Source organism: Triticum urartu, chromosome 4A (assembly GCF_056163025.1).
Source record: "Triticum urartu cultivar PI428250 chromosome 4A, HENAU_Tu73, whole genome shotgun sequence".
Classification (NCBI taxonomy): domain Eukaryota; kingdom Viridiplantae; phylum Streptophyta; class Magnoliopsida; order Poales; family Poaceae; genus Triticum; species Triticum urartu.
Window position 1 is genome coordinate 33832232 of NC_141876.1, and position 24900 is coordinate 33857131.

The 24900-nt window shown below is 47.1% G+C and overlaps 1 protein-coding gene across 1 annotated transcript; it reads left to right on the forward strand.

Annotated features, from left to right (window-relative positions):
- Positions 1-17101: 17101 nt before the first annotated feature.
- On the forward strand, positions 17102-18984 carry LOC125550442 (transcription factor MYB52-like). Its single transcript, XM_048713440.2, has 3 exons — positions 17102-17537; positions 17959-18396; positions 18505-18984. Exons 1-3 carry the CDS (start codon positions 17423-17425, stop codon positions 18672-18674), a joined length of 723 nt encoding a protein of 240 aa, XP_048569397.1. The 5' UTR covers positions 17102-17422; the 3' UTR covers positions 18675-18984.
- The last annotated feature ends 5916 nt before the right edge of the window (positions 18985-24900 follow it).

The window sequence follows — 24900 nt, forward strand, 5'->3', positions numbered from 1 at the left end:
CTTACAATCTCCCCCTTTTTGGTGGATTGATGACAATACGGGATTTGCACAGAAAAGAGTAATGACATAGAATGCAAGAGAACCCACGCCTCTAAAAAATAGACAGGCTCCCCCTAGATGTTGTGCACACTAGATAAGTGCTTTGGACTGCACGGCACACATACTAGGATCACGGCTCCCCCTATATTTTAGAGACCAACAACCTAAGCAAGATATATGAGAACAACATATATGATAGGATAAGCATGCAAGCTATAAGATACCGAGGTGCATAACACATAGATAAGATAACAAAGGTAGCATATGTCTTACACCATATGTATGGAACTTAGGTCTCACAAGCACAAAACCAAACAAAACCAACAACGAGAAAGCAAACGAACGACACAAAGACACACTCGCAAACACAAATCCCTAAACTCTCTCCCCCTTTGGCATTGAGACACCAAAAAGGGCAGAGAGGGACACTACGACTCCAGGTGATGGGCGAGGAAGGTCCTGAACATCACATCTCTGCATCTTCCCCGTGGGTTGAAAAGTGCTCGGCATCGGAGTCGGTCCAGTGACAGTTCTGATGAATCCAGTCCTCCTCTTCAGTGATCTGTCCCTCAGACCCACTGACAACTGTGGCTCCCAACTGACGCATGATCTTCTTGTGGCGCGTCCTGGCATTCTTCTCCGCCACATGAGTCATGTACTGACCATGGGACTCCATGCAGAAGAGCTTCTTCATCTTGCGCTTGAGCTTATGGGCCCAAGATGGTTCTGCACTGGAGTGGCTAAAATCCTTATCGTGGGCATCAGGAGCAGCCTCACCCTCAGTTCCCATGGCAGCAGCAGACGGGCCCCCCGTGGCAGCAGTAGCAGAAGGACCCCCTGTGTGAGGCGCTGACCAGTTGTCCGTCTTCCTCAGACGCTTGATCTCATGGGACACCAACTCTCCAGTTTCTAGCAGCACTCTGGGATAAGTCTGTGCCCAGGCCCTCTCAATGAGCCTCATGATGAAGGGACCATAGATAGGACACTTGCGCTCAGACACGGCAGATACAAGTTCAGACCACATGACATGAGAGATATCCAGGCTCTCTCCAGTGTTTGCTTCCTTCTCATGCTGACAGAAAAGGAGCATGTCCACGAGGTAGGAGTGAACCTGATCCAGATTCCCAATGCGAGGGAAGAGAGTCTCACGGAATATGCGATGAAGAATGTCCAGATACGGACACAGCTCGTAGGTCTTCTTCTCAGTGACAGGGTGAACCTTCACAGTGCAGTAGGGCCAAAGGGCTTGCTTGTGGGTGGAAGTAACATGGCGGTGAGGACGGAAACCGACAGGAGTCTCAAGCCCGTTATCCACCACATCAAGTAACTCCATGAACGCCCGCCACTTGACAGAAAGCCGCTTGCCATTGGTCATCCAAGTCAGAGTCCTGTCGCTATCTGTTCCAAGATGGACGGTGGCATAGAATTGAGCCAACAAATCCGCATCGAAATCCTTGTTGAACTGCATGATCCTGAGAATGTTCAGCTGAGTGCACATCTGAAAGGCTTCTCCAAAGTACTCTGGATCCTTCTCCATAGAATCAGTGTCAATGGAGCGAACATCAACATAGAGATTCTTCTTGGCCTTGATCACATCAAAGTAGATGGCAAACTGAAAACGGTTCCAGAATGGACGGTTGACCAAAGTGGGTTCTTGCTCCACCGTATAGGGGTTGCGGCGACGCTTCTCCCAAAACTCCTTGCTGATCATCTCAGTCACAGCCTTCCCTTTTGGCTTGTTGGCGGCTCGCTTCGATTGCTGAGGAGGTGGAGGAACACTTGTAGTAGCACTTGCTGGAGGCGGTTGGGTGCTCGAGGAACCACCGGCAGGCTCTGAGGTCCGGTAGCGTTTGGAGGAGGCACGCCCGGGGTTGATACGGCGACCTTGCTGCTCGGAAATGTCATCACCTGGAGCCAAACACAACAAGACGCAAAACAACCAGAAGAAACGAGCATAAGCCAACAAACACAACAAAAAGATCAAGGTAAGCCAGGAGAATGATGGAAATTGGCATGCAGCGGTAGTACCGTGACCTGCCTGCGGTAGTACCACCCCAAGCGGTAGTACCGCCCCAAAGGGAGCGGTAGTACCGCTCTCGGTCAAGCGGTAGTACCGCTCCAAAGGGAGCGGTAGTACGGCTTTTGGCGGATAAACAGCAGTTTCATAGCACGAGGCGGTGAAACAGTGGTTTCCTACTACCGTGGACAGATCCGGCACTACCGGCCTACCAAATTCAAAAATAATCCTACCAAACATCAATCTAGATGATCTAGTTGCCTTCTCCAACCAACTCAAGCCTAGATTTAGCCAAAAATCTAGAGATGCAACCACCATTGCCCCTAAGCACAAGATCTAAAAGCAAGACCAAAAGAGAGAAGGAACGGGGGCAATACCGGCATCCATGGCAAGAGGACGAGGTGGGGATTGACTCCACCGAAGGAAATGGAGAGGAACGCCCCGGAGGAGGAGATCCACCGGAGCCCTTCCGCGGCGGAACGGTGCTGGAGAGAGGGAGAGGCACGAGGGGGCGAGCGAATGGGTATGGGGGAGAAGAAACCTCCCCCTGCCCCGATAAAAACCCCTGGCCCCGCCCCGCAGCGGTAGTACCGCGCTGGGGAGCGGTAGTACCGCTCACAAGCGGTAGTACCGCACTGGTGTGGTGGTAGTACCGCTTAACATGGTAGTACCGTCCATCACCAGCAGTAGTACCGCTTATCAGCGGTAGTACCGCTCGCCAGCAGCGGCAGTACCGCCCAGCACACCGCGGCAACTAGACTACATGGCTTAGCTAAAAAACAGAAAACCCGCAACGAAAAGCAAAAGAACACACCAGCAAGAGGCCAAGAAACCCCTCTTCAAGAGAGGGCGGTGGCCGAAGCCACCTATGTTTGAGTCAAGAGGTATGGCGCCGCGAAGATTTTAACCTTGGGCCCATGACCAAAACTCGTCTTTTAAGCACACGTGCCATCAACAATGGCTAAAGTGAAAGACTTGATCAATTTATGCATAATGGGGGGAGGGAGAGTTCATTGAGAGAACAACACTCCCCCTATGTCCATGCCTACACCTAAACTAGACAACAAATTGAGCGTGGTAGGGTGTGCACGGGTTCAAGCAACATTGCTCGAATCAATGATATTTAGCTCATGCCTTAACTCGCGAAATCTTGCTTCATCCAAGGGCTTCGTGAAAATATCTGCAAGGTTGTCATGAGTGTTGACATAGTTGAGCTCGATCTCTCCTCGCCTAATGTGATCCCGGATGAAGTGATACCGAATCTCAATATGCTTCGTCTTGAAGTGTTGCATCGAGTTGAGAGAAATCTTGATGGCACTTTCATTGTCACACCAAAGAGGCACTTTGTCACAAGTGACACCGTAATCCTTTAAAGTTTGCCTCATCCATAAGAGTTGTGCACAACAACTACCGGCCGCAACATACTCCGCTTCGGTGGACGAGAGAGACACACAACTTTGATTTTTGGAAGACCAACTTACCAACGAGCAACCAAGAAATTGGCATCCTCCGGAAGTGGACTTCCTATCCACTTTGTCTCCCGCCCAATCGGAATCTGAGTACCCTACAAGCTTGAAGTTTGATCCTCTTGGGTACCATAAGCCAAAGTTTGGGGTATGAGCCAAATATCGAAAGATTCGTTTGACGGCCACATAGTGACTTTCCTTAGGTGCGGCTTGAAACCGTGCACAAATTCCCACACTCAACATGATGTCCGGTCTAGATGCACAAAGGTAAAGCAAGGATCCAATCATGGAATGATATACCTTTTGATCCACCACTTTACCATTGGGATCTAGATCAAGTTGGCACTTGGTGGGCATTGGGGTGGAAGCCGGCTTGACGTCACTTAGCTTGAATCTCTTGAGCATGTCTTGAGTGTATTTGGATTGATTGATGGAGGTTCCTTCTCTTCTTTGCTTCACTTCGAACCCTAGAAAGAACTTCAACTCCCCCATGGAGGACATCTCGAACTTTGAGGTCATGAGAGCGGCAAATTCCTCATTGAAAGCTTTGTTAGGGGAACCAAAGATAATATCATCAACATATAATTGGCACACAAACAACTCCCATTTGACCTTCTTAGTAAAAAGAGTGGGGTCGATTATCCCAACTTCAAACCCACGGTCTTGTAACAACTCGGTAAGGTGGTCATACCACGCACGTGGGGCTTGTTTAAGGCCATAGAGTGCCTTATCGAGTTGATACACATGATCGGGAAAGAAGGGATCCTCGAACCCGGGGGGTTGCTTGACGTACACCAATTCATTAATGGGACCATTAAGAAAAGCACTCTTCACATCCATTTGATGTAACTTAAAGTTATGATGAGAAGCATATGCAATCAACATGCGAATGGATTCAAGACGAGCAACGGGAGCAAAGGTTTCACCGTAGTCGATACCCTCGACTTGGGAGTAGCCTTGTGCTACCAAACGAGCCTTATTGCGAATGATAATCCCATGGGCATCTTGCTTGTTCTTGAATATCCACTTGGTTCCAATGACATTGTGGTTCCCCGTTGGCCTTGGCACCAATATCCACACTTTGTTGCGCTCAAAGTTGTTGAGTTCTTCATGCATGGCATTGAGCCAATCTGGATCTTCGAGCGCCTCATAGACCTTGTGAGGTTCCACACAAGAGACAAACGCGTGATGCTCACAATAATTTGCTAATTGTCTACGAGTGCTTACCCCCTTTCTTAAGCTTCCAAGCATATTCGTCATGAGATGATCCTTGGTGGAGAGCTTGGAAGCAACTTTGGCGGCACGACGCTCTAATTCCTCCTCATTGGTGAGTTGAGGAGCGGTTACTTGATCATCTTGAGCGTCGTCATGAACTTGTTCTTGGTCTTGAACTTGCTCGGGGGAGAGAACTTGACCTTGGGCATCACTTGGTGTGTCAACACCGTCTTGAGTATGATCTTGCCCTAGGTCTCGTTCATGAGGTTGAGGGCCTTCACTTTGTTCTTCGGAAGCGTGTGGGCCTTGGGTTGGTGATGGCTCCACTTGAGTGGAGCAATGTCCTTCTCCTTCGGCCACAAGGGGTTCCTCAATGGGTAGGATGAAACCAACACCGATTCTTCTTATGGCTTGAGGAGGAATTTCATCACCTACATCACAAGTGCCACTTTGCTCCACTTGGGAGCCGTTATTCTCATCAAACTCCACGTTACACGTCTCCTCAATAAGTCCCGTGGATTTATTAAGGACACGGTAAGCATGAGAGTTTGTAGCATAACCAACAAATATGCCCTCATAAGCTCTAGCCTCAAATTTAGACAACCGAACACCTTTCTTGAGAATGAAACACTTACACCCGAATACCCGGAAGTACTTGAGGTTGGGCTTGTTACCGGTGAGTATCTCATAAGGAGTCTTGTTCAAACCCTTGCGGAGGTAGAGCCGATTTGATGCATGACACGCGGTGTTGATGGCTTCGGCCCAAAAGTTGTACGGAGACTTGAACTCCGCCATCATGGTCCTTGCCGCATCCATCAATGTCCGGTTCTTCCTTTCCGCAACACCGTTTTTTTGAGGGGTGTATGGTGCGGAGTATTGATGCTTGATTCCCTCATCACTAAGAAATTCATCCAAGGTGTAGTTCTTGAACTCGGTGCCGTTGTCACTTCTTATTGTCAAGATCTTTGCATTGTGTTGACGTTGTGCTTCATTGGCAAAGTCAATGATGGTTTGTTGGGTCTTGCTCTTCCTCTTGAAGAAATACACCCACGTGTACCTTGAGTAGTCATCCACAATCACCAAGCAATACTTTCTACCTCCAAGACTATCGAAGGATGGAGGCCCAAAGAGATCCATGTGAAGGAGCTCCAAAGGCCTCGTTGAATAAATGATAGTCGTGGGAGGGTGAGCCTTCTCATGTAGCTTTCCTTCGATACAGGCACTACAAGCACGATCTTTAGCAAAACTAACATTCGTTAGTCCACGGACATGGTCCCCCTTTAGGATACTTTGCAAAGATCTCATATTGACATGGGCTAAACGGCGATGCCAAAGCCATCCCACATCAACTTTAGCCATTAGGCATGTCGCGGTCTTAGTGGGTCGCTCTGAAAAGTTAATCACATATAGACCGTTCTCGACATGCCCAACAAAAGCTACTTTAAGAGTCTTGCTCCACAAGAGGGCCGCAGTATCAATGTCAAAGAAAGTGGCAAAGCCCATGATTGCAAGTTGACGAACGGAAAGTAAATTGTATGCAAGGGACTCAACAAGCATGACCTTCTCGATCGTGAGATCATGAGAGATTACCACCTTGCCAAGTCCCAATACCTTAGAGGATGAGGCGTCACCCCACTCGACATTGGTGGGCATAGATGGAACTTTGTGCACGTCCACCACCAAGTCCTTGCTTCCGGTCATATGATTTGTAGCCCCGCTATCGAGCAACCATGATCCACCACCGGAAGCAAACACCTACAAGAGATCAATGCTTGGTTTTAGGTACCCATCTTGTAATGGGTCCTTTGATGTTAGTAACAAGGGTCTTAGGAACCCAAATAGACCATTCAATGTGCTCATGAAGAGAACCAACAAATTTGGCATAAACATGCCCATCACTAGCTCGGCATAACACATAAGAAGGATTAAAATCGCCGGATTTGTTGGGAGAGGGGACGTTGCCCTTCTTGACTTTGTTCTTCTTCTCCTCAGGGACACTCTCTCCCGCCCTCACAAAGGTTTGCATGAGGGGAGGAGGTCGTTTGGTCTTGTCATTCTTCTTCTTGTTCTTGGAGTCGGGGACGTACCCAACCCCTTCCTTCGCCACACCTCCCTTTTGGTTGATCAAGAGATCGTTGAGGTTCTTCTTGCCTTGTATGCACGTCGCAAGACCTCTCTCAAGTTGCGCCTTCAACTTAGCATTTTCTTCAACAAGATGCATATGCTCACAACACGGGTTAGTAGCATTTGCATTATCAACCAAAACCATATGAGGAAAAGTTGCTTTCTCCATAGTTAGCTTCACTTGGAGTTGATCATGAGACTCCTTGAGACTAGCGTGAGTACCCTTCAAGGCCTTGTGGGCCTTGTCAAGTATTTCAAACTCCTCTTTGAGTCTAGCAAGATCAACCCCAAGTTTGGCCTTCTCGGAATTTAGCACACGAGAGACAACGAGGGCATGATCATAATCTTTCTCTAACTTAGCATGATCAACGTTGTGTGACTCCTCAAGAGCCAAACGAAGACCACGCTCTTCCTCAAGAGCATTGGAAAGATCCGAAATCTCATCGGCATAGTCACGACTATGCCCTTCCATCTTCGAGATGGTGTCTTCGTGAGCCTCGATCATGTCATTGGCCTCACCAAGTTGTTCCAAGAGAGCAACAAAGTGCTTCTTGGATTTTTCCTTGAGTTTGCCCATAAAGGCCTCAAACTCGTTCGCCTCCACATTAGCTCCCTCAACTTCATTAATGCTATCCGATGGGGAAGGATGATTAATGATGGTAGTTTTGATGTTGGAGGTTACCTTGTTGGTGGCTTTAGCCATGAGGCACTTGGCGTTGATGCTCTCGTTGGGTGAGTCGAAGAGAGACACTCGTGATGTTGTTGCAATGGCGACGGAGGCCATGGCAACCGACTCATCATCTTCATCATCGTCATCATCCTCATTGTACTCTTCTTGCACAACCAAGGCCTTGGGAGGAGTCTTCTTGGTGAAGTTGTTCTTGTTGGGGAACGACTTGGCCTTGTCCTTTCGGATGAGTTTGCCACCATTGTCTTCCCTCTTCTCATACGGGCATTCCGCAACGAAATGACTCACGTTGCCGCAATTGTAGCAAGTCCTTACATGTTGCTTGCCCCTTGTGCCACTCGAGTTGTTTTTGCTAAAGTTGGGCCTCGAGTTTTTCTTGCTCCAAAATTGCCTTGAAGCAAGTGCCATGTGTTCATGATATGCATACTTTGTATCTTCGGGGTTGCTCTCCTCCTCTTCCTCTTCTTCTTCTTCCACCGTGAGCTTGGCCTTCAAAGCAAGGTTAGGCTTCTTTGCCCGTTGAGAACGGAGCACCGCATTGTCGGCGGTCTTGTCCAAAATATTCATGGCCACAAACTCATCCAACACCTCGCTTGAGGTCAAAGTGTGGAAGTCCGGTCTTTGGCGGATGACGGAGGACATGGCCTTGTGGTAGGGCATCATTGCCTTGAGGAATTTGCGCTTGATCCAATTGTCATCCGTGTCCTTGCTCCCGTGATCTCGTAGTGAGACCGCGAGTTTGGTGACTCTCCGATAAAGCTCACGAGGTTCTTCATCTTCCTTCATTGCAAACTAATCGGCCTCATCTTGTACCACTTCATAGTTGGAGCGTTGAATGCTTGCGCTTCCCCGGTAGAGAGACACGACACAATGCCATGCATCTTTAGCCAAGGAGAAGGGACGAAGATGAGGTAGGTCTTCGGGTGGAATTGCATCTTGAATGATGAAGAGAGCATTCTCATTGAATTGATTGTCCGCGGCTTCTCGAGGAGTGAAGTTGCTTGTATCATGTGGGTAGAAACCTTCTTCAATGATTCTCCAAAGGTTAGTGTTCACATGATTTAAATGACGTTTAAAGCGGTAAACCCAAGAATCAAAATCCTCATTTTTCACAATCTTAGGAGGAGGACCGGCATGATTCAAATGAGTAGAAGGAACCGGTCCACCATAAACAAGTGGTGGTTCCACATGGGCAAAGATGCCGGTGCCATTCTTGCCACTAGAAGAAGGAGCCTTTTCACTACTAGCTTCCCCCTTGTCGGGGATAGCATCCGACACCTTGTTGGCGGGATCCCCCACTTTCAACGATGCGGTGGAGAGTTTAAGCCCCTCAAGAAATTTAGTAAACATGCTTTCAACTTCGGTCGTCATGGAGGTTTTCAATGTCTCCAAGGCTACATTGAACTCCTCATGAGAGACCGAAGTTCCCCCATCGCCCGTAGACGAGATAGGATTCACACCGGAGTGTTCCTCCGCTCCGTCTATGGTATCAACCATACTCTTTGGACGGTAAAGTCCTTAATAAAGAGACGAGGCTCTGATACCAATTGAAAGGATCGATATGGTTGACTAGAGGGGGGGTGAATAGGCAACTAACAATTTTTAGCTTTTCTTTAGCAATTTAAACTTCGCATCAAAATAGGTTGTCTAGATATGCAACTAGATGAGCAACCTATATGATGCAACACGAATAGGAACACAAGCAAGCAAGATATATGAAACAAATAAGCTACACAAGTAAAGGCACGAGATAACCAAAAGTGGAGACGGTGGAGACGAGGATGTGTTGCCGAAGTTCCTTCCCTTTGAGAGGAAGTACGTCTCCATTGGAGCGGTGTGGAGGCACAATGCTCCCCAAGAAGCCACTAGGGCCACCGTAATCTCCTCACGCCCTCACACAATGCGAGATGCCGTGATTCCACTATTGGTGCCCTTGGAGGCGGCGACCGAACCTTTACAAACGAGGTTGGGGCAATCTCCACAACTCAATTGGAGGCTCCCAACGAGACCACGAAGCTTCACCACAATGGACTATGGCTTCGCGGTGACCTCAACCGTCTAGGATGCTCAAACACCCAAGAGTAACAAGATCCGCAAGGGATTAGTGGGGGGAATCAAATATCTCTCGGTGGAAGTGTAGATCGGGGCCTTCTCAACCACTCCCGAGCAAATCAACAAGTTTGGTTGGCTAGGGAGTGAGATCGGGCGAAAATGGAGCTTGGAGCAATAATGGAGCTTTAATGGTGGAAGAGGTAACTCAAAGGAGGGGAAGAAGACACCCTTTTATAGTGGGTGGAACAATCCAACCGTTACCCCCCACTCAGCCCCGCAGAGAGCGGTACTACCGCGGAGGCAGGGCGGTACTACCGCTCATAAGCGGTACTACCGCTCCCCCTCAGCTGTACTGCCGCGCTAGAAGAGAAGGGGCTGGGGCTAGGACCCAGAGCGGTACTACCATGGAGGCAGGGCGGTACTACCGCTCACAAGCGGCACTACCGCCACTACTACCGCCGCTAGTACCGCAAAACCCGACACGAGAAAATGCGCCCTCGAGTCGAGGCGGTAGGAGCATGGAGCCGCAGCGGTACTGCGGCTGAGGCCATCAAGCGGTACTACCGCTCCGAGGAGCGGTACTACCGCTTAAGCCGTACTACCGCAGTACTGCAGCTAGTGCCGTAAGGCCCAGACACGAGAAAGAGCGCACTAGGGTCGAGGCGGTAGGAGCACGGAGCCGCAGTGGTACTGCAGCTGAGGCCATCAAGCGGTACTACCGCTCCGAGGAGCGGTACTGCCGCTTAGTGAGCCTCAGCGGTACTACCGCTGTGGCCTGCGGTACTACCGCTGGGTCCAGGAAAAGACACACAGGGAAGAAAAGAGAAGCTCCAGTGAGGCGGAAAGAAACGGTGGGTGTGAGAAGGACGTGTACGTGTTGATTCCACCCAACCCATACCGAAGCAGATCCCCTCTTGATAGAACGGTGACTACTACGAAACTTAGTCCACCAACAAAGTCACGAAAGAAGCTACACCGTCTTGAGTAGAGCGCCGAGGGGAAATAATCGTTTCGTGCCAAAAGATGAATATCTGAAAGAACTCAAAGCACCCGATTAGTCCGCAAATGCATTGTCATCAATCACCAAAACACCGTAGGGATAAATATGCCCTTACAGGAACACTTTGTGTGCTACCAAACGTCACAACGTAACTGGGTGATTATAAAGGAGCTCTACAGGTGTCTCCAAAGGTACATGTTGGGTTGGCGTATTTCAAGATTAGGATTTGTCACTCCGATTGTCGGAGAGGTATCTCTAGGCCCTCTCGGTAATGCACATCACATAAGCCTTGCAAGCATTGCAACTAATGAGTTAGTTGTGAGATGATGTATTACGGAACGAGTAAAGAGACTTGCTGGTAACGAGATTGAACTAGGTATTAAGATACCGACGATCGAATCTCGAGCAAGTAACATACCGATGACAAAGGGAACAACGTATGTTGTTATGCGGTCTGACCGATAAAGATCTTCGTAGAATATATGGGAGCCAATATGAGCATCCAGGTTCCGGTATTGGTTATTGACTAGAGACGTGTCTCGGTCATGTCTACATTGTTCTCGAACCCGTAGGGTCCGCACGCTTAAGGTTTCAATGACAGTTATATTATGAGTTTATGAGTTTTGATGTACCGAAGGAGTTCGGAGTCCCAGATGAGATCGGGGACATGACGAGGAGTCTCAAAATGGTCGAGACGTAAAGATCGATATATTGGACGACTATATTCGGACATCGGAAAGGTTCCGAGTGATTCGGGTATTTTTTGGAGTACCGGAGAGTTACGGGAATACGTATTGGGCCTTATTGGGCCATACGGGAAAGAAGAAAAAGGGCCTCAAGGGTGGCCGCACCCCTCCCCTTGGTCTGGTCCGAATTGGACTAGGGAAGGGGGGGCGCCCCCTTCCTTCCTTCTCCTTTTCCCTTCCTCTTTTCCTATTCCATATGGGAGGTGGAATCCTACTAGGACTCGGGAGTCCTAGTAGGACTCCACACTTGGCGCGCCCCCTCCTAGGGCCGGCCTCCTCCTCCCTTGCTCCTTTATATACGGGGGCAAGGGGGCACCTCTAGACACAAGTCGATCCACGTGATCATATTCTTAGCCGTGTGCGGTGCCCCCTTCCACCATAATCCTCGATAATATTGTAGCGGTGCTTAGGCGAAGCCCTGCGACGGTAGAACATCAAGATCGTCACCACGCCGTCGTGCTGACGGAACTCTTCCCCGACACTTTGCTGGATCGGAGTCCGGGGATCGTCATCGAGCTGAACGTGTGCTAAAACTCGGAGGTGTCGTAGTTTCGGTGCTTGATCGGTCGGGCCGTGAAGACGTACGACTACATCAACCGCGTTGTGCTAACGCTTCCGCTGTCGGTCTACAAGGGTACGTAGATCACACTCTCCCCTCTCGTTGCTATGCATCACCATGATCTTGCGTGTGCGTAGGAAATTTTTTGAAATTACTACGTTCCCCAACAAGTTCGACGTCAGTGAGTGGCGGAGCATCTTCCCCGACTGCAACGAGGACGGCACCGACCCAGACACATGTCTCACCGAGTGTGGCCTGTCGAGGAAGGATTGGCTCAACCTCCACTACAGCTGATGAAGATGTCTATTTTTGTGTGGTTTAAGTTTGAATATATGTTTAATGTTCGGTTGTCAAGCCTATCTATGTTGAACTTATGTTTAAATGCATGCAAAGTTTGGTTGAAATTAGGCTGAATTTATGCAAATTACGTTTTACTCCACTAAGTTTAGAGGATCGCTTAGAACCGACTAAAACTTAGTGGAGTATAAATACTCCACTAAGATTTACTCGGCCGGATACTCCGCTATCTTTTAAGGGATCGGTTAGAAATGCCCTAACGTATACTGAAAAAGGCTTTCGTCCCGCTTTACATATAAAGCAACGATCAACAACAACCCGGTACAAACACACGCCATCACAACACACACCCACACATACACCCAAGGCAGGATACATAGGCGTTGAGCGCAGCAACACCATCCCGAACACTACAAGAGCAGCAGGAGTCCTCGACCGTGAACACGCCACTGCGAAGAGATGAAGCCGCATACCACGAACCGTGGGCTAGCTCGAAGCCACGGGCTCTGCCCCTGAGCAGCACTCTACCATCCTCAGGGCCGCCGCCCCGACATCTAAGACCTTGACACCACCTCACCCGAGACCCACCGCTACCCCAATCAACTACCTCAATGGCCTAACATATAGAAAAGAGAGAAAAAAAAAAGGGTGAGAAGATATTTGTCTTGCACACGCAGGCATGGATTATATCAAAACTCGAACCACATCTGTCCATCTTCCGTGGCTTACATCCATGTCAGTTGTCACTTTAGGTTAGCTTAACTAAGTCCTACTCCGTGCATGCGTGCTGAGATCACGGCGTTCAAGGATGGTAGTAGGCAGGAAAACCCCGGCGGGCCGTACGTGAAACCAACACCGGTTCAGCTAAGCTGCTCAGCAAGCCGGGTGGTGGGTGATTACTAGGTCGCCTCACCCCTGATACCTTATCGAACAAGATTCCTTGGTTATATAAAATGGCGAAATCGTCTACGGCACTCACGTCACTTCTGCACCGTTAGTCCCTCCTTTTTCTCCACCGAAACGCCGTTAAGTACGTACTCATCTTCTCTATCATGTGTGCGTTCAAACGAATTTGTACTCTCTCAAATGCTTGAATAAAATCTCTCTCCGTGTGAGAAGAAAAATAATCAAGGAGCGCTTATGTTCTCCGTGACGTCTCGATCAGTAAAGACATGCACACGTTAGGATGTGCTCAATAGTCCAATTAAAGTCCAAAAGTACCATCTCGTTCGACATCGGGTACGGTACGAAATCGCTGCGGTTGGATCGAAATGTTCAAACGAGAAAGACTTGGCACAGCAAAGTGTCAGACTGAAAGCTAGTTAACGACACAACGCCCAACATACTCTTCTATAAAAAGAACGTGTACAACATGCCACCCTTCGAAAAGTAATTAGTTCAGTGTGCGTGTATATATGTCAATTCCAGCTGCCACTAGTCGAAGACAAAGATGCATACCAGCAGCAAGTTGAGGTTTTTTTTTAACGTTTCTTAAGCTGATCGGTGTTTGTTGCTTAAAATCTAAGGAGTTTTATCTGCGCCATGCATACGGAACAGAGTTAGGCCAACGGTTGAGGCTGACATCTAGCTCGCTAGAACTCTTGTGATGCATCTTACCTGCAATAGAAGCACCGCACAAGCACAAGCTGCCTATCTAGCGGCTCCTCTTTTGTTGACCATCAAAGCAATCCACGGCAGGAAGGAACGAATTTATGTGAACTTCTGGCAGGTAGTTGCTGTTACCGTGATACAAACTCGTTATCGTAGGAATGTTTCATATAGTTGTCAAGGCTCCATCACCCAAGTTTTAAAAGTCCATCTTAAAAAAGATGGCTATGTTCTATATAGGAAAAGCTAAAAAGAAAAAGCAATAAAGATAGAGACATAACAATAACCTCTTTTATGTTCCAAATTACTAATACACTCTTACTAAAATGTTTGTACTTTTTGGAACTTCATGCGTGTGTTCTTCAATCTATACACACAATTTGCATGTTCATGTACGTATTATGCAACGAATGCTTTTAGAAATACGGAGTATAAAAAATGCGAACAGAGTTAGGCCAACGGTTGAGGCTGACATCTAGCTCGCTAGAACTCTTGTGATGCATCTTACCTGCAATAGAAGCACCGCACAAGCACAAGCTGCCTATCTAGCGGCTCCTCTTTTGTTGACCATCAAAGCAATCCACGGCAGGAAGGAACGAATTTATGTGAACTTCTGGCAGGTAGTTGCTGTTACCGTGATACAAACTCGTTATCGTAGGAATGTTTCATATAGTTGTCAAGGCTCCATCACCCAAGTTTTAAAAGTCCATCTTAAAAAAGATGGCTATGTTCTATATAGGAAAAGCTAAAAAGAAAAAGCAATAAAGATAGAGACATAACAATAACCTCTTTTATGTTCCAAATTACTAATACACTCTTACTAAAATGTTTGTACTTTTTGGAACTTCATGCGTGTGTTCTTCAAGCACAAGCTGCCTATCTAGCGGCTCCTCTTTTGTTGACCATCAAAGCAATCCACGGCAGGAAGGAACGAATTTATGTGAACTTCTGGCAGGTAGTTGCTGTTACCGTGATACAAACTCGTTATCGTAGGAATGTTTCATATAGTTGTCAAGGCTCCATCACCCAAGTTTTAAAAGTCCATCTTAAAAAAGATGGCTATGTTCTATATAGGAAAAGCTAAAAAGAAAAAGCAATAAAGATAGAGACATAACAATAACCTCTTTTATGTTCCAAATTACTAATACACTCTTACTAAAATGTTTGTACTTTTTGGAACTTCATGCGTGTGTTCTTCAATCTATACACACAATTTGCATGTTCATGTACGTATTATGCAACGAATGCTTTTAGAAATACGGAGTATAAAAAATGCGAACACAAGGATACTAGCATCCGGAGTCAACATCTTAAAAGAAATGAGAGCCTTGGGGAGCCCCATCAGGACTCGAACCCACGCGGGCAAGGCATAGACATGCTTCTCAAGCCACTCGAACTATGCTCTGTTCTCGCTTTTAGAGATATACATTCCAAGAATGTTTCTCTTCTACTTGTGCATGGCTAGTACATGTATTTGCCAATCTATAACTAATGAAATCACAGTGTTGACACATATCACTATAGGAAAATCTGTCTTTGCCTAGTGTTCGGCCATTTGCCGAGTATATTTTTCATGGGCACTCGACAAAGAGTCCGCTTTGTACCAACTGAAAAACACCGAGATCCTGCCAAAATACACATACCATACACTAACTAGTATTAATCTGATATATAGAGAATATTGTTTCGTCCAATAGCCAAATTTGATTATCTTGAAACATAACATAAAGTTGCGCCGCCGAAAGAGCTGTTCCAAATTAAGTCGCACAAACGGAATTACAAACATTTCCGCACACTGAAAACAACAAATTAGTAGTGCTAAGCAGCAACTGAAGTACGTAGCATGCGTGTAGAGTAGTGAGTTGACATAATTATGCATGCTTAGCAATGCAACCGAATAGAGAATTGCATTGATTGGCCAGGTAGGTCTGAGGCGCCCAACGGCACAGGAAAACCCGTAACAATTAACTTGCTGGCTCTTTGTTCCCAATTAACAAGCAGAAACAAAGTCTTCCCCATAAATAATTCTGAGTAGTAGTACGGTTGATTTGTTTATACTTAATTAGTGTTCTTGTTCATTAACTATACTGCCTATTTTAGGCAAGCAGAAGATCAAACAAGTCGTACTGTAATGGAGTATACGTACAGATCAACTAGCCAGCATGTTGATCTGTTTATACTCTACTTAATACTTAATTAGTGTTCTTGTTCATTAATGCCCATGCATGCAATATTGCACTAGCCCTGAGAATGAAAGCATTGTATGGTATAGCAATGAAAAGACAAGAAGTAGTGACCAGGACGATTAATTAGTCGGCTTGGAGCTAATTGCTATCTAAAAGGAAGAGAAAAGGAGGTTATTCAGCTGACCGGCGAACGCAGCAGAACCTATTTTAAGGTATGTTACTGTTGTAGTTAGGTGCGGCGTACATTTGGGGAAGGAGAGTGACGGGTTGGTTCTAAGTAGACGTTGTAGGTTTGAAACATCAGAGGGATGTTGAGACCTGAACAACAGAATTCCCCCCACCAAGCAACCCTGCAGCTAGCGGCATCTTTCTGCCCCCAAAATCCCCAAAAAACATTAGGTGCACCAAGTGCAGAATTTTCCTTGCACACCAAGACCGGCTCACCGGTCTGTGAAAGACAGTAACAAATGATCTCTCTGAAAGGCACATATGTAATATAGTGATCCAACCTGCAGGCTTAATTAATTATTGCACCAGCTTAATTAATTACAAGATAAGCACAAGCTAGCTAGCACAGAATAACATTGGTTTGGCCAAACTGATTTGTTAAGTAATAAAAAATCACAACAGAATTTGTTGTAATTATTAGTTGTAACTCTCAAATCAACTGTTGCTATAATATAAGCCACCGGTTGCCGCAAATGTCATAGTAGTAAGTTGTTGGCATTTGTCCATGACACGTCACACATGCTTGGGGACACAAACACACACAAGAAAACACAAACAGTGAGCTTAAATGGTTTCTTTTCCGTATGTTGTTTGTTGAGCAAATGTAACTGGTGGCGAGACACTGCAGATTAGTTCGTTGATCTTGTGGACCTAGCTAGCTCTAGCTATAGATAGCATGTAACTAACATTTTCTATTCCCCTCTCGCGAAGCTTAACGTACAAAACCACCCGTTAGCGCACACGTAGCATCAAACTAACTCCGGTGTAACCATCTCCCAACTCGCTATCTTCTCCCTCACTAACCGATCAACAATAACGAGAGCTCGCTGGGGTTGGCCAGTTAGACAGAGAGAGAAACTGCCTGCTCATCACTTTCCCTTGGCCCCCTCTCCCCACCTTTCTATCTATCTATATATCCCCCACCTCTTATCTTTCTCTTGCCTCTTCTCATCCTGCCGATCTTTGTCTCTTCTCTTCCCTTCTCTCTCTTTGCATCTTGTTCATCTCTCTCCAGTGGCCCTCGAATCGATCGATCTTGGTCTTAAACTAGCTTTAGTTAGTTAGTTCATTCTTTTGCTGCTGTTTATGTGCAGCTAGCTTTTCAAATCTAATTATATATTTAAGAGATAGCTAGCTAGAGGGATCCATAGAGGTTAGAGAGATTTGTTGCTTATTTGGGCGATCGATCGAGGGAGGATGTGCACCAGAGGCCACTGGAGGCCGTCGGAGGACGAGAGGCTCAAGGAGCTCGTCGCGCGGTACGGGCCGCACAACTGGAACGCCATCGCCGAGAAGCTCCAGGGCCGATCAGGTACGAGACATGCATGTATGCATGCATGATCATCAACCGATCATCTGTGGAATTAATGAATCTCTCTTATTGGCTAATTAGGTGTACTTTGTGTTCCGTTAAGGCGCAATCCGGTTCCGTTAAGCTTATCTGACTTTTGGGGGATTTCTTGTTAATTAGTCCACGAGAGAATTTCGATTTGTTAGGGTGTCATGCTCACCTTGATGTGCATATGGCATCTCTATCACTTGTGGAGCAATTTTATCTACTAGCTTGCTAGCCACTTAGAGAGTTAATTTTACCTTTCTTGGTTCCTAATTCATCTATCGCGCACAAGCTATCTATCCATGGTGTCGTTGCAAGCACATCGCCTAAGCTTCTTAGATGATTAATTAACGAGAAAACCCATGGAAAATGACCTGTTGTGTCTGTGATTTCTCAGGGAAGAGCTGCAGGCTGAGGTGGTTCAACCAGCTGGACCCGAGGATCAACCGGAGCCCCTTCTCGGAGGAGGAGGAGGAGCTGCTCCTGGCCTCGCACCGCGTCCATGGCAACCGGTGGGCCGTCATCGCGAGGCTCTTCCCGGGCCGCACCGACAACGCCGTCAAGAACCACTGGCATGTGATCATGGCGCGCCGGTGCAGGGAGCGGATGAGGCTGTCGTCCAACAGACGTGCCACGCCCGCCGCCGCCTCCACCACCACCGCCGGTGCCGAGAAAGACGAGAGCCCTAAGAACACCACGGGCGGCGAGAAGCCGAGACTTCCGGAGACGAATACCATGGCCGCCTTGCTCCACAAGTACCGCAGAGAATTTGCTGCCCCCTTCGCGATCAGCCATCACAGTAGCAAGGAGGGTTACTGCTCATCCACGAATGAAGGTGAAATGATTGATCCATTGCATGCATGCAGGGTTCTAGTATACAGAGCGTTCTCCCATCAGTTTAGCTTGTATGTCTGGAATGAGTCAATTAGGGTTTGTTTTGCAGATACGAATAGATCGGTGGAGTTCTACGATTTCCTCCAGGTGAACGTGAGCTCGAGCGACACCAAGTGCGGCTCGAGCATCGAGGAGAACCGGGACGACGACGACGATCAGCAAGCCGAAGGGCAGGTGTCGCTCATAGATTTCATGGAGGTTGGGACTTCTCGTCAGTGATTTATCTTATCTATATGTGTTATGGGTCAGTATTTAACTAGGGGTGGTGCATCCAAAGCAGCTTGTAATGCTTTGTGAGGAGGCCGGGCCATGCTACATCTGTAGCAATCTAACACCAAATATACTTATAGAGGAAGCTAAGCGAAATGCAAAAGTATATATATGACATGTACATTTAATTTATTGATGTACGCACACATGCATGTATATGCCCGTCCATGCAGAGTTCTTCGTGAGATATGGAGAACGAGGCTTTTCTCTCATCATTTGTAAATTTAATTAATAATAAACATTTTTTGTTCTCATTTAATATGTTTAATTATTGGTTATTATGGGGTTTTAATCAGTCATGGGATGTTTTTTTATGTTTTAATAAGTCATTTAATCTGTTTGATTATTGGTTATTATGGGTTTTTAATCAGTCATGAGATAGTTTTTCCCCTAGGACCTTCCACTGTCAAAGATAACAGAATAGTCCCCTTGTATATTGTACCCGCGAGTCCATCAGAGATTATTATTTTTTGATAAAGAGAGCCCCCTCTCCGCTTTCCATATATCAGAACCACTTGTCTTTTGTTACAACTACCAGGGACTAGAAGCAGCAAAAGGAAATAAAAAGATGCACAATCCTGGCAGAACAGCACGAGCTAGACTCGTCTGTCTGCCAAGATCACAAAACAGCTAAGGCTATATCGGCATAGCTGTTGATAACCTACAAACAGTTAAAATGACTGCGGCAACATAAACTCTCCAGGGAATGGCAGTCCATCAGAGATTGAACCTCATTTTTGTTGCTCTCTATGTCTCATTAAAGATGGAGGTGACTTTCACTAAACTTGACACTCACGGAGCCTTTAGTACGCGTTACTAGAAGGATGTGTGTGCTTATGTATGCTAGGATCATATTCTATTATTACGATTTTATCATATGTGGTTTGTTGATTCCGGTATTCCGGTATAGGCGTTTATGACCACCCCCTCTATGTCATGTGGTAATGTACCACAACGGTGCCATCCATAGATTGGATTTCACTTGCTTGTAATGAGTTCTCTAAAATTACCGCCTTTACCACAACGGTATTGCCCGTAGATTGGATTTCACTTGCATGCATGTATGCAGTTTCCTTGTGTGTGCTCGTGATAGGTGTTTTGCATAAATATTTCGTCATATTATTAAATATTGTTCTAGGTGTCTATAGCATCTACTTGATTATTTACATGCTATATATAGTAATAATAACTCATTTTATCATGTTATATACTTCTAGATAAAAGGGAGGAGCATTATATAGTATTAACTCATTTTATCGCGTTATATATACACGTAGGTGCAACAAAAAGTTAAGGTTGCATTAAGCGATACGCCTTACCCCATGAGCAGCGTGATGTGTAAATGTGCTGTAAGTGGACACGTTGGTGATGGTGTTGAATCAGTCATGCAGGAGCCAGCTGATGGCATCCGTGTACCATATTTTTATCGTCTACCGGTTTGTCCGCGAACATCTCCATGATCATCGCTACAACAGTCAGCCGTTTGACGTCAGTTAATAATCCCCGCGCAAATTTCCCTGATTTGGACCTCCACTCTAGCTAAGCTAAGCTCGCTCGCACGGATGAAATGCACGTTCCATCCGAGTGAAAGTGAAAATGGACGAAAGCTGATGCGCGGTGTGTAATTGATCGTTGTCGCCTTTCGGCGCACAAGCCTGATCCATTCACGCTTCCTTTGTCGTCGAATCGCTTTTGGAAACCTGTTGCCCTAGACGGTGTAACGGTGAAGCCTCATGTACTATATTGACCTGATCGACATGACATTTAACAAACCTGGATCAACGACTTTTACAATTTACGTTTCGCTGAGGAAAAGGTATACATGGGCCATAGTGACGTGCTATGTAAAAAAGACTACAAGTTAGTCATGAATTCACACTTCAAACCAAGTACTCGTCGGAGCGTCGGGCACCCTAAACCCACCTTAAACGTCCGGACGGACGGTCCGGTCAGTGATCGGTCACAAAAAATCGACACAGACGAACTTCTCAAACGGGCCTCAAATGTCCGGGCTGACCGGCACCCCTCATATACAACCCAAATCTGGGGTGGATATAGGGGTGCCCGGACGCTTTCGCCACATCGGAGTGACGATGGGGTCCCACAGGAAAACACTCTGAAACCTGACAGTCTGAAACTTGTCTCCTTCGTCGGACCGATGGCGCCGCGTGGCGCCGCTCTGGCGGGCGGCGTAGTGCCTAGCCCGGCTATTTAAGCCGACCGCCGACACCGAAACCCTATCCGTCCACATTCCCCCCTCCCTTCCACCGCCGCCGCACTTTCCAATTGCCGCTCGCCACCATTAGTAGTCATGCCACCATGCCGCCAGGTAAGAAGCTACCCATATCTAACGCCGGAGCGCTAGATGTAGCTCCTTGAGCAGATCTGGACAAGGTGCAAAGCCTGGATCGCCGCGGGGCTACCTCCGGACGCGGTGGATCCGGAGAAGGACTTGGGGGTTGAGAAGAATGAGGTTGACGACCAGGAAGAGGAGCCGGAGGAGGATGTGGGGAACGCTTGGGACACGGATCTATAGACAGAGTAGCAGGCAATCCTTGATTCCCTCCGGTCACAGTCGGAGGCGGAGGCCAGACGCCATCATCGGCAGGAGGTGGAGGCGGAGCACACCGCGGAAGTCGACAAGATGCTCACGTATACTGATGAGGAGGAGGAGGAGGAGCCGGAGCCCTCCTACGCGTCCATCTACCCGGCGCCCGGCACCGACGTCGTGGGCATCTACAACGATGAAGCATAGCTGGTCTATCGTAGTACGTAGGTTTATGTTGCATACTTTGTATGGATTTAGGGGATAAAATATGAAAGACTCGAATGCATAGCATTAAGTTTGAGACGTGACCGGTTACTGTTCGTAGACGCGCTCAGTCGTGCCCGTGAGCGTTTGAGAGATCATATTTGCCAAGTCCGAATGTATATGCTCTCAATTTGTTAACACTCGGCCTCTATAGCGATTTGATGCACACAGATATGCGAGCATATCTGTATCTCTCATATTTGTGTATATGCTCTCAATTAGATTTGATGTATATGGTCAATTATCCAATGATGACGGGACGCGATTTGTACCACTCACATCCGGGGTTAGATTTGTGGCAGCATATTTGCGGCCGCCCAGTTGGGTCGTGATTGCCTTCTATATGTGTTTAGGGTTTAATTGTTGTAAAACGGTCCACAGTCCACACATGCAGCTTTTAACAGAGAGTGCATCCCCACTCACTTCACCTCATGTGCTTCTTTAGTTCTAAATTTGAATTTATTTTATCTTTTGAACCAAACGTCAAAATTACATTTCGTTTGCATATTCGTGTCTCTTGTAACAAGTGCTTTGAAACAAGATCCTTTTAATACATTTTGACAAGCTTTAAAAACTTCATTAAGTTTCAACTACTAAAACTTGATAGGAACGAGTGATAAATTTACAAAGTTTTTAAAACTATTCTCTCTATCCTGAATTATTTGTCTAGGTACGGATGTATCTGTAGTGTTAGACACGTCTGTATTTAGAAAAATCTAAGACAAGTAATTTAGGACGGAGGTACTAAAATTTACGGAAATGTAAACGCCCACACGTGTGGGCGTTTGCATCTCGCCCACACGCGTGAATCCGCGTTCGTTCGTGAGCGCACGAATCTTGGCATGTTTCTAGTGTCACGTAGGACTGGTCTGGTGTGTGGGCGTTCAGCCGGTCGCCCACACGGCCGTTTCACCACACAGGAGGGGCTGGTGTGTGGGCATTCAGCAGTTCGCCCACACGCCACTTTGCACGCACACACAAGGGCTAGTGTGTGGGCATTTGGCATCTTGCCCACACGCCCTTCTCCTCTCCCACACCCAAGCTACTAGTTGCCATGTGTTTTTGCACTGCACATGGCAACTGCCCCTAGTGTGCTTTTATAAGCAGGTGGCAACTCTCTTTTTTTATCCGAGTTTGCCATGTGTTTTGCAGGGTACACGGCAACTGCCTAGTGTGCACGTAAGCAGATGACAACTCTCTTTTACCGAGTTGCCATATGTTTTTGCATGGTACATGGCAACTGCCCTAACGTGCATGTACATGGCAACTACCCTAACGTGCACGTAAGCAGATGGCAACTCTTCCTTTTTACATGGCAACTGCTCTAGCATGCTTGTGAGCACATGGCAACTCTCTCAACTGCCTAGCGTTAGTATGTGGCAACTCCTAAAATTATGAAATCATGGCAACTACATTAGATCAGACCATACATGGCAACTGCAGTTGAGCAACCATGGCAACTGCAGTTGTCCGACATGGCAACCGTAGTTCAGCGACATGGCAACTGCAATTAAACGAACATGGACGAGGGTCTGGACCATGGCAACTGCGGGTGCCGGTGACCATCACGCGTGGCGTGCGGGACCAGGAGGTACGAGGCCCGACATACGGGCGTGTGGGCGTTATCAACTTCGCCCACACGCACGCGTGTGAGAGGGATCGGGAGGGGAAAAAAGAGGCGTGTGGGCACTAATTGTTTTGCCCACATGTAGGTGTGTGGGCTGTTCCTCTTATACACCACACAAAATGTGTGGGCGGACTCCCTAACGCCCACACGTATGACACTTATCGGCGTCCAAAATTTAACCCCTTAAGCAAATGAAACTTGGTAAGAACTTTATAAATAGCACTTCGGTACTAGAATTTAACCCCTTAAGCAAATGAAATTGGGTAAGATCTAAATATATGACTAGCAAGTTTTAATATTTGAAACTTAGTAAAAGTAAATAGGTCGTCAAAATGTATTCAAGCAGGTCTTGTTCGAAAGTATTGGTCGCAACGAACATAAATATGCAAACGTAAGTGTAGCAAAGCTACTCTCATAATAGGGAAATTCTCATTGTAAAGACCCATAGATAGAAAAGAGGTATACTTTAAAAAAAATCTATTATAAAAGTTCATCACAAGTATAAATCACGTCAAACATAATACAAATTATACTGAGATCTCTAGACCACCAAATGGCCACTACCGTCACTAGAACAAGCTGCCAACGCATCGATGTCGCATCTCCCCTACCGGAGCTGACGTTACTTTGTCGATGACAACCAAAATGTCTTTGTGCACATGCAGCTAAGAACCAGTGCCATGAAGCCGCAGTCACCGTCGTTGAATCCTTGATAGATCTAAAGCAACTGACACCAAATCTTGCCGTCCCTTGATCTCATCACGTCAGGGAGATGACACAAAAACTGATTTGTATATGTACCCCACGTAGACTATCCCCGTTTCACACATTACCACCACGCTTAGCAACGAGAATTAACACAAACCGACATACGTACTGAAGAGAGTACATGCATCTCAGGATTTTGGCACAGGAGTGCAACGTGGTGGTGTTCTTGAATCTGGCTAATCTGTTACGTACATGCAACAAAAATATACGCCTGTGTGTCCGTGGAAGTGCCGAACCACTAAAAAAAGAAGTACCGAACCACCTAACTTATGACAGTACTATGGCCTAATTAGAACACGTGTTGCGCCCTGGAAAGTGAATTATTTATCAGTTATGCACCAGATCGGCTCCCATCATTTCATATATAAAGCGGCTACATAGCCATCTCCAACAGTTAGTTACGCTGTACTTGCCAGAGGCATCACCATCAGCAGGCCAAGCTCTAGCTAGCTCTCACCAGGCTACTTCCAAGTATCTTTCCGTTTGAAAATACTTGTATTAGAAATGATTGTATCTAGAATTAAAACAAGTCTAGATACAATTATTTTTAAGACAAGTATTTCGGAACGGAGTACGTAGTGGCAGGGCAGGCCACCGCGCAAGAGCGGGGCGGACTAGCTTAATTTGATCCCAAGTAACATACGCGCACAAGGCAACCCAAAATAAGCCAGCCAATCAATCGAGCTGTATGCCCGCTCGCCCACCCCCACCACCGAGCTAGCGCGCGCGTCGCCGCCGCACGCGTGCGCCGGTCTCTTTCCGGGAACTGTATGCCGCACGGATGAGTGATCGCCCGGCGCGCGCTGGGCCGGGGGTAGCTAGCTAGGGGCCGTGCATGTTGCAGCGGGGGACGCGCGCGCGCCAAGATTCCGGCCGCGACCAGTCCTCCCCAACCGCCGCTCCCACTCCCGTCGGCGTTGCCGTTGTTGGTGGCCGATGTGACGCCGCCGCGCGCTGTGCGTGTGCGG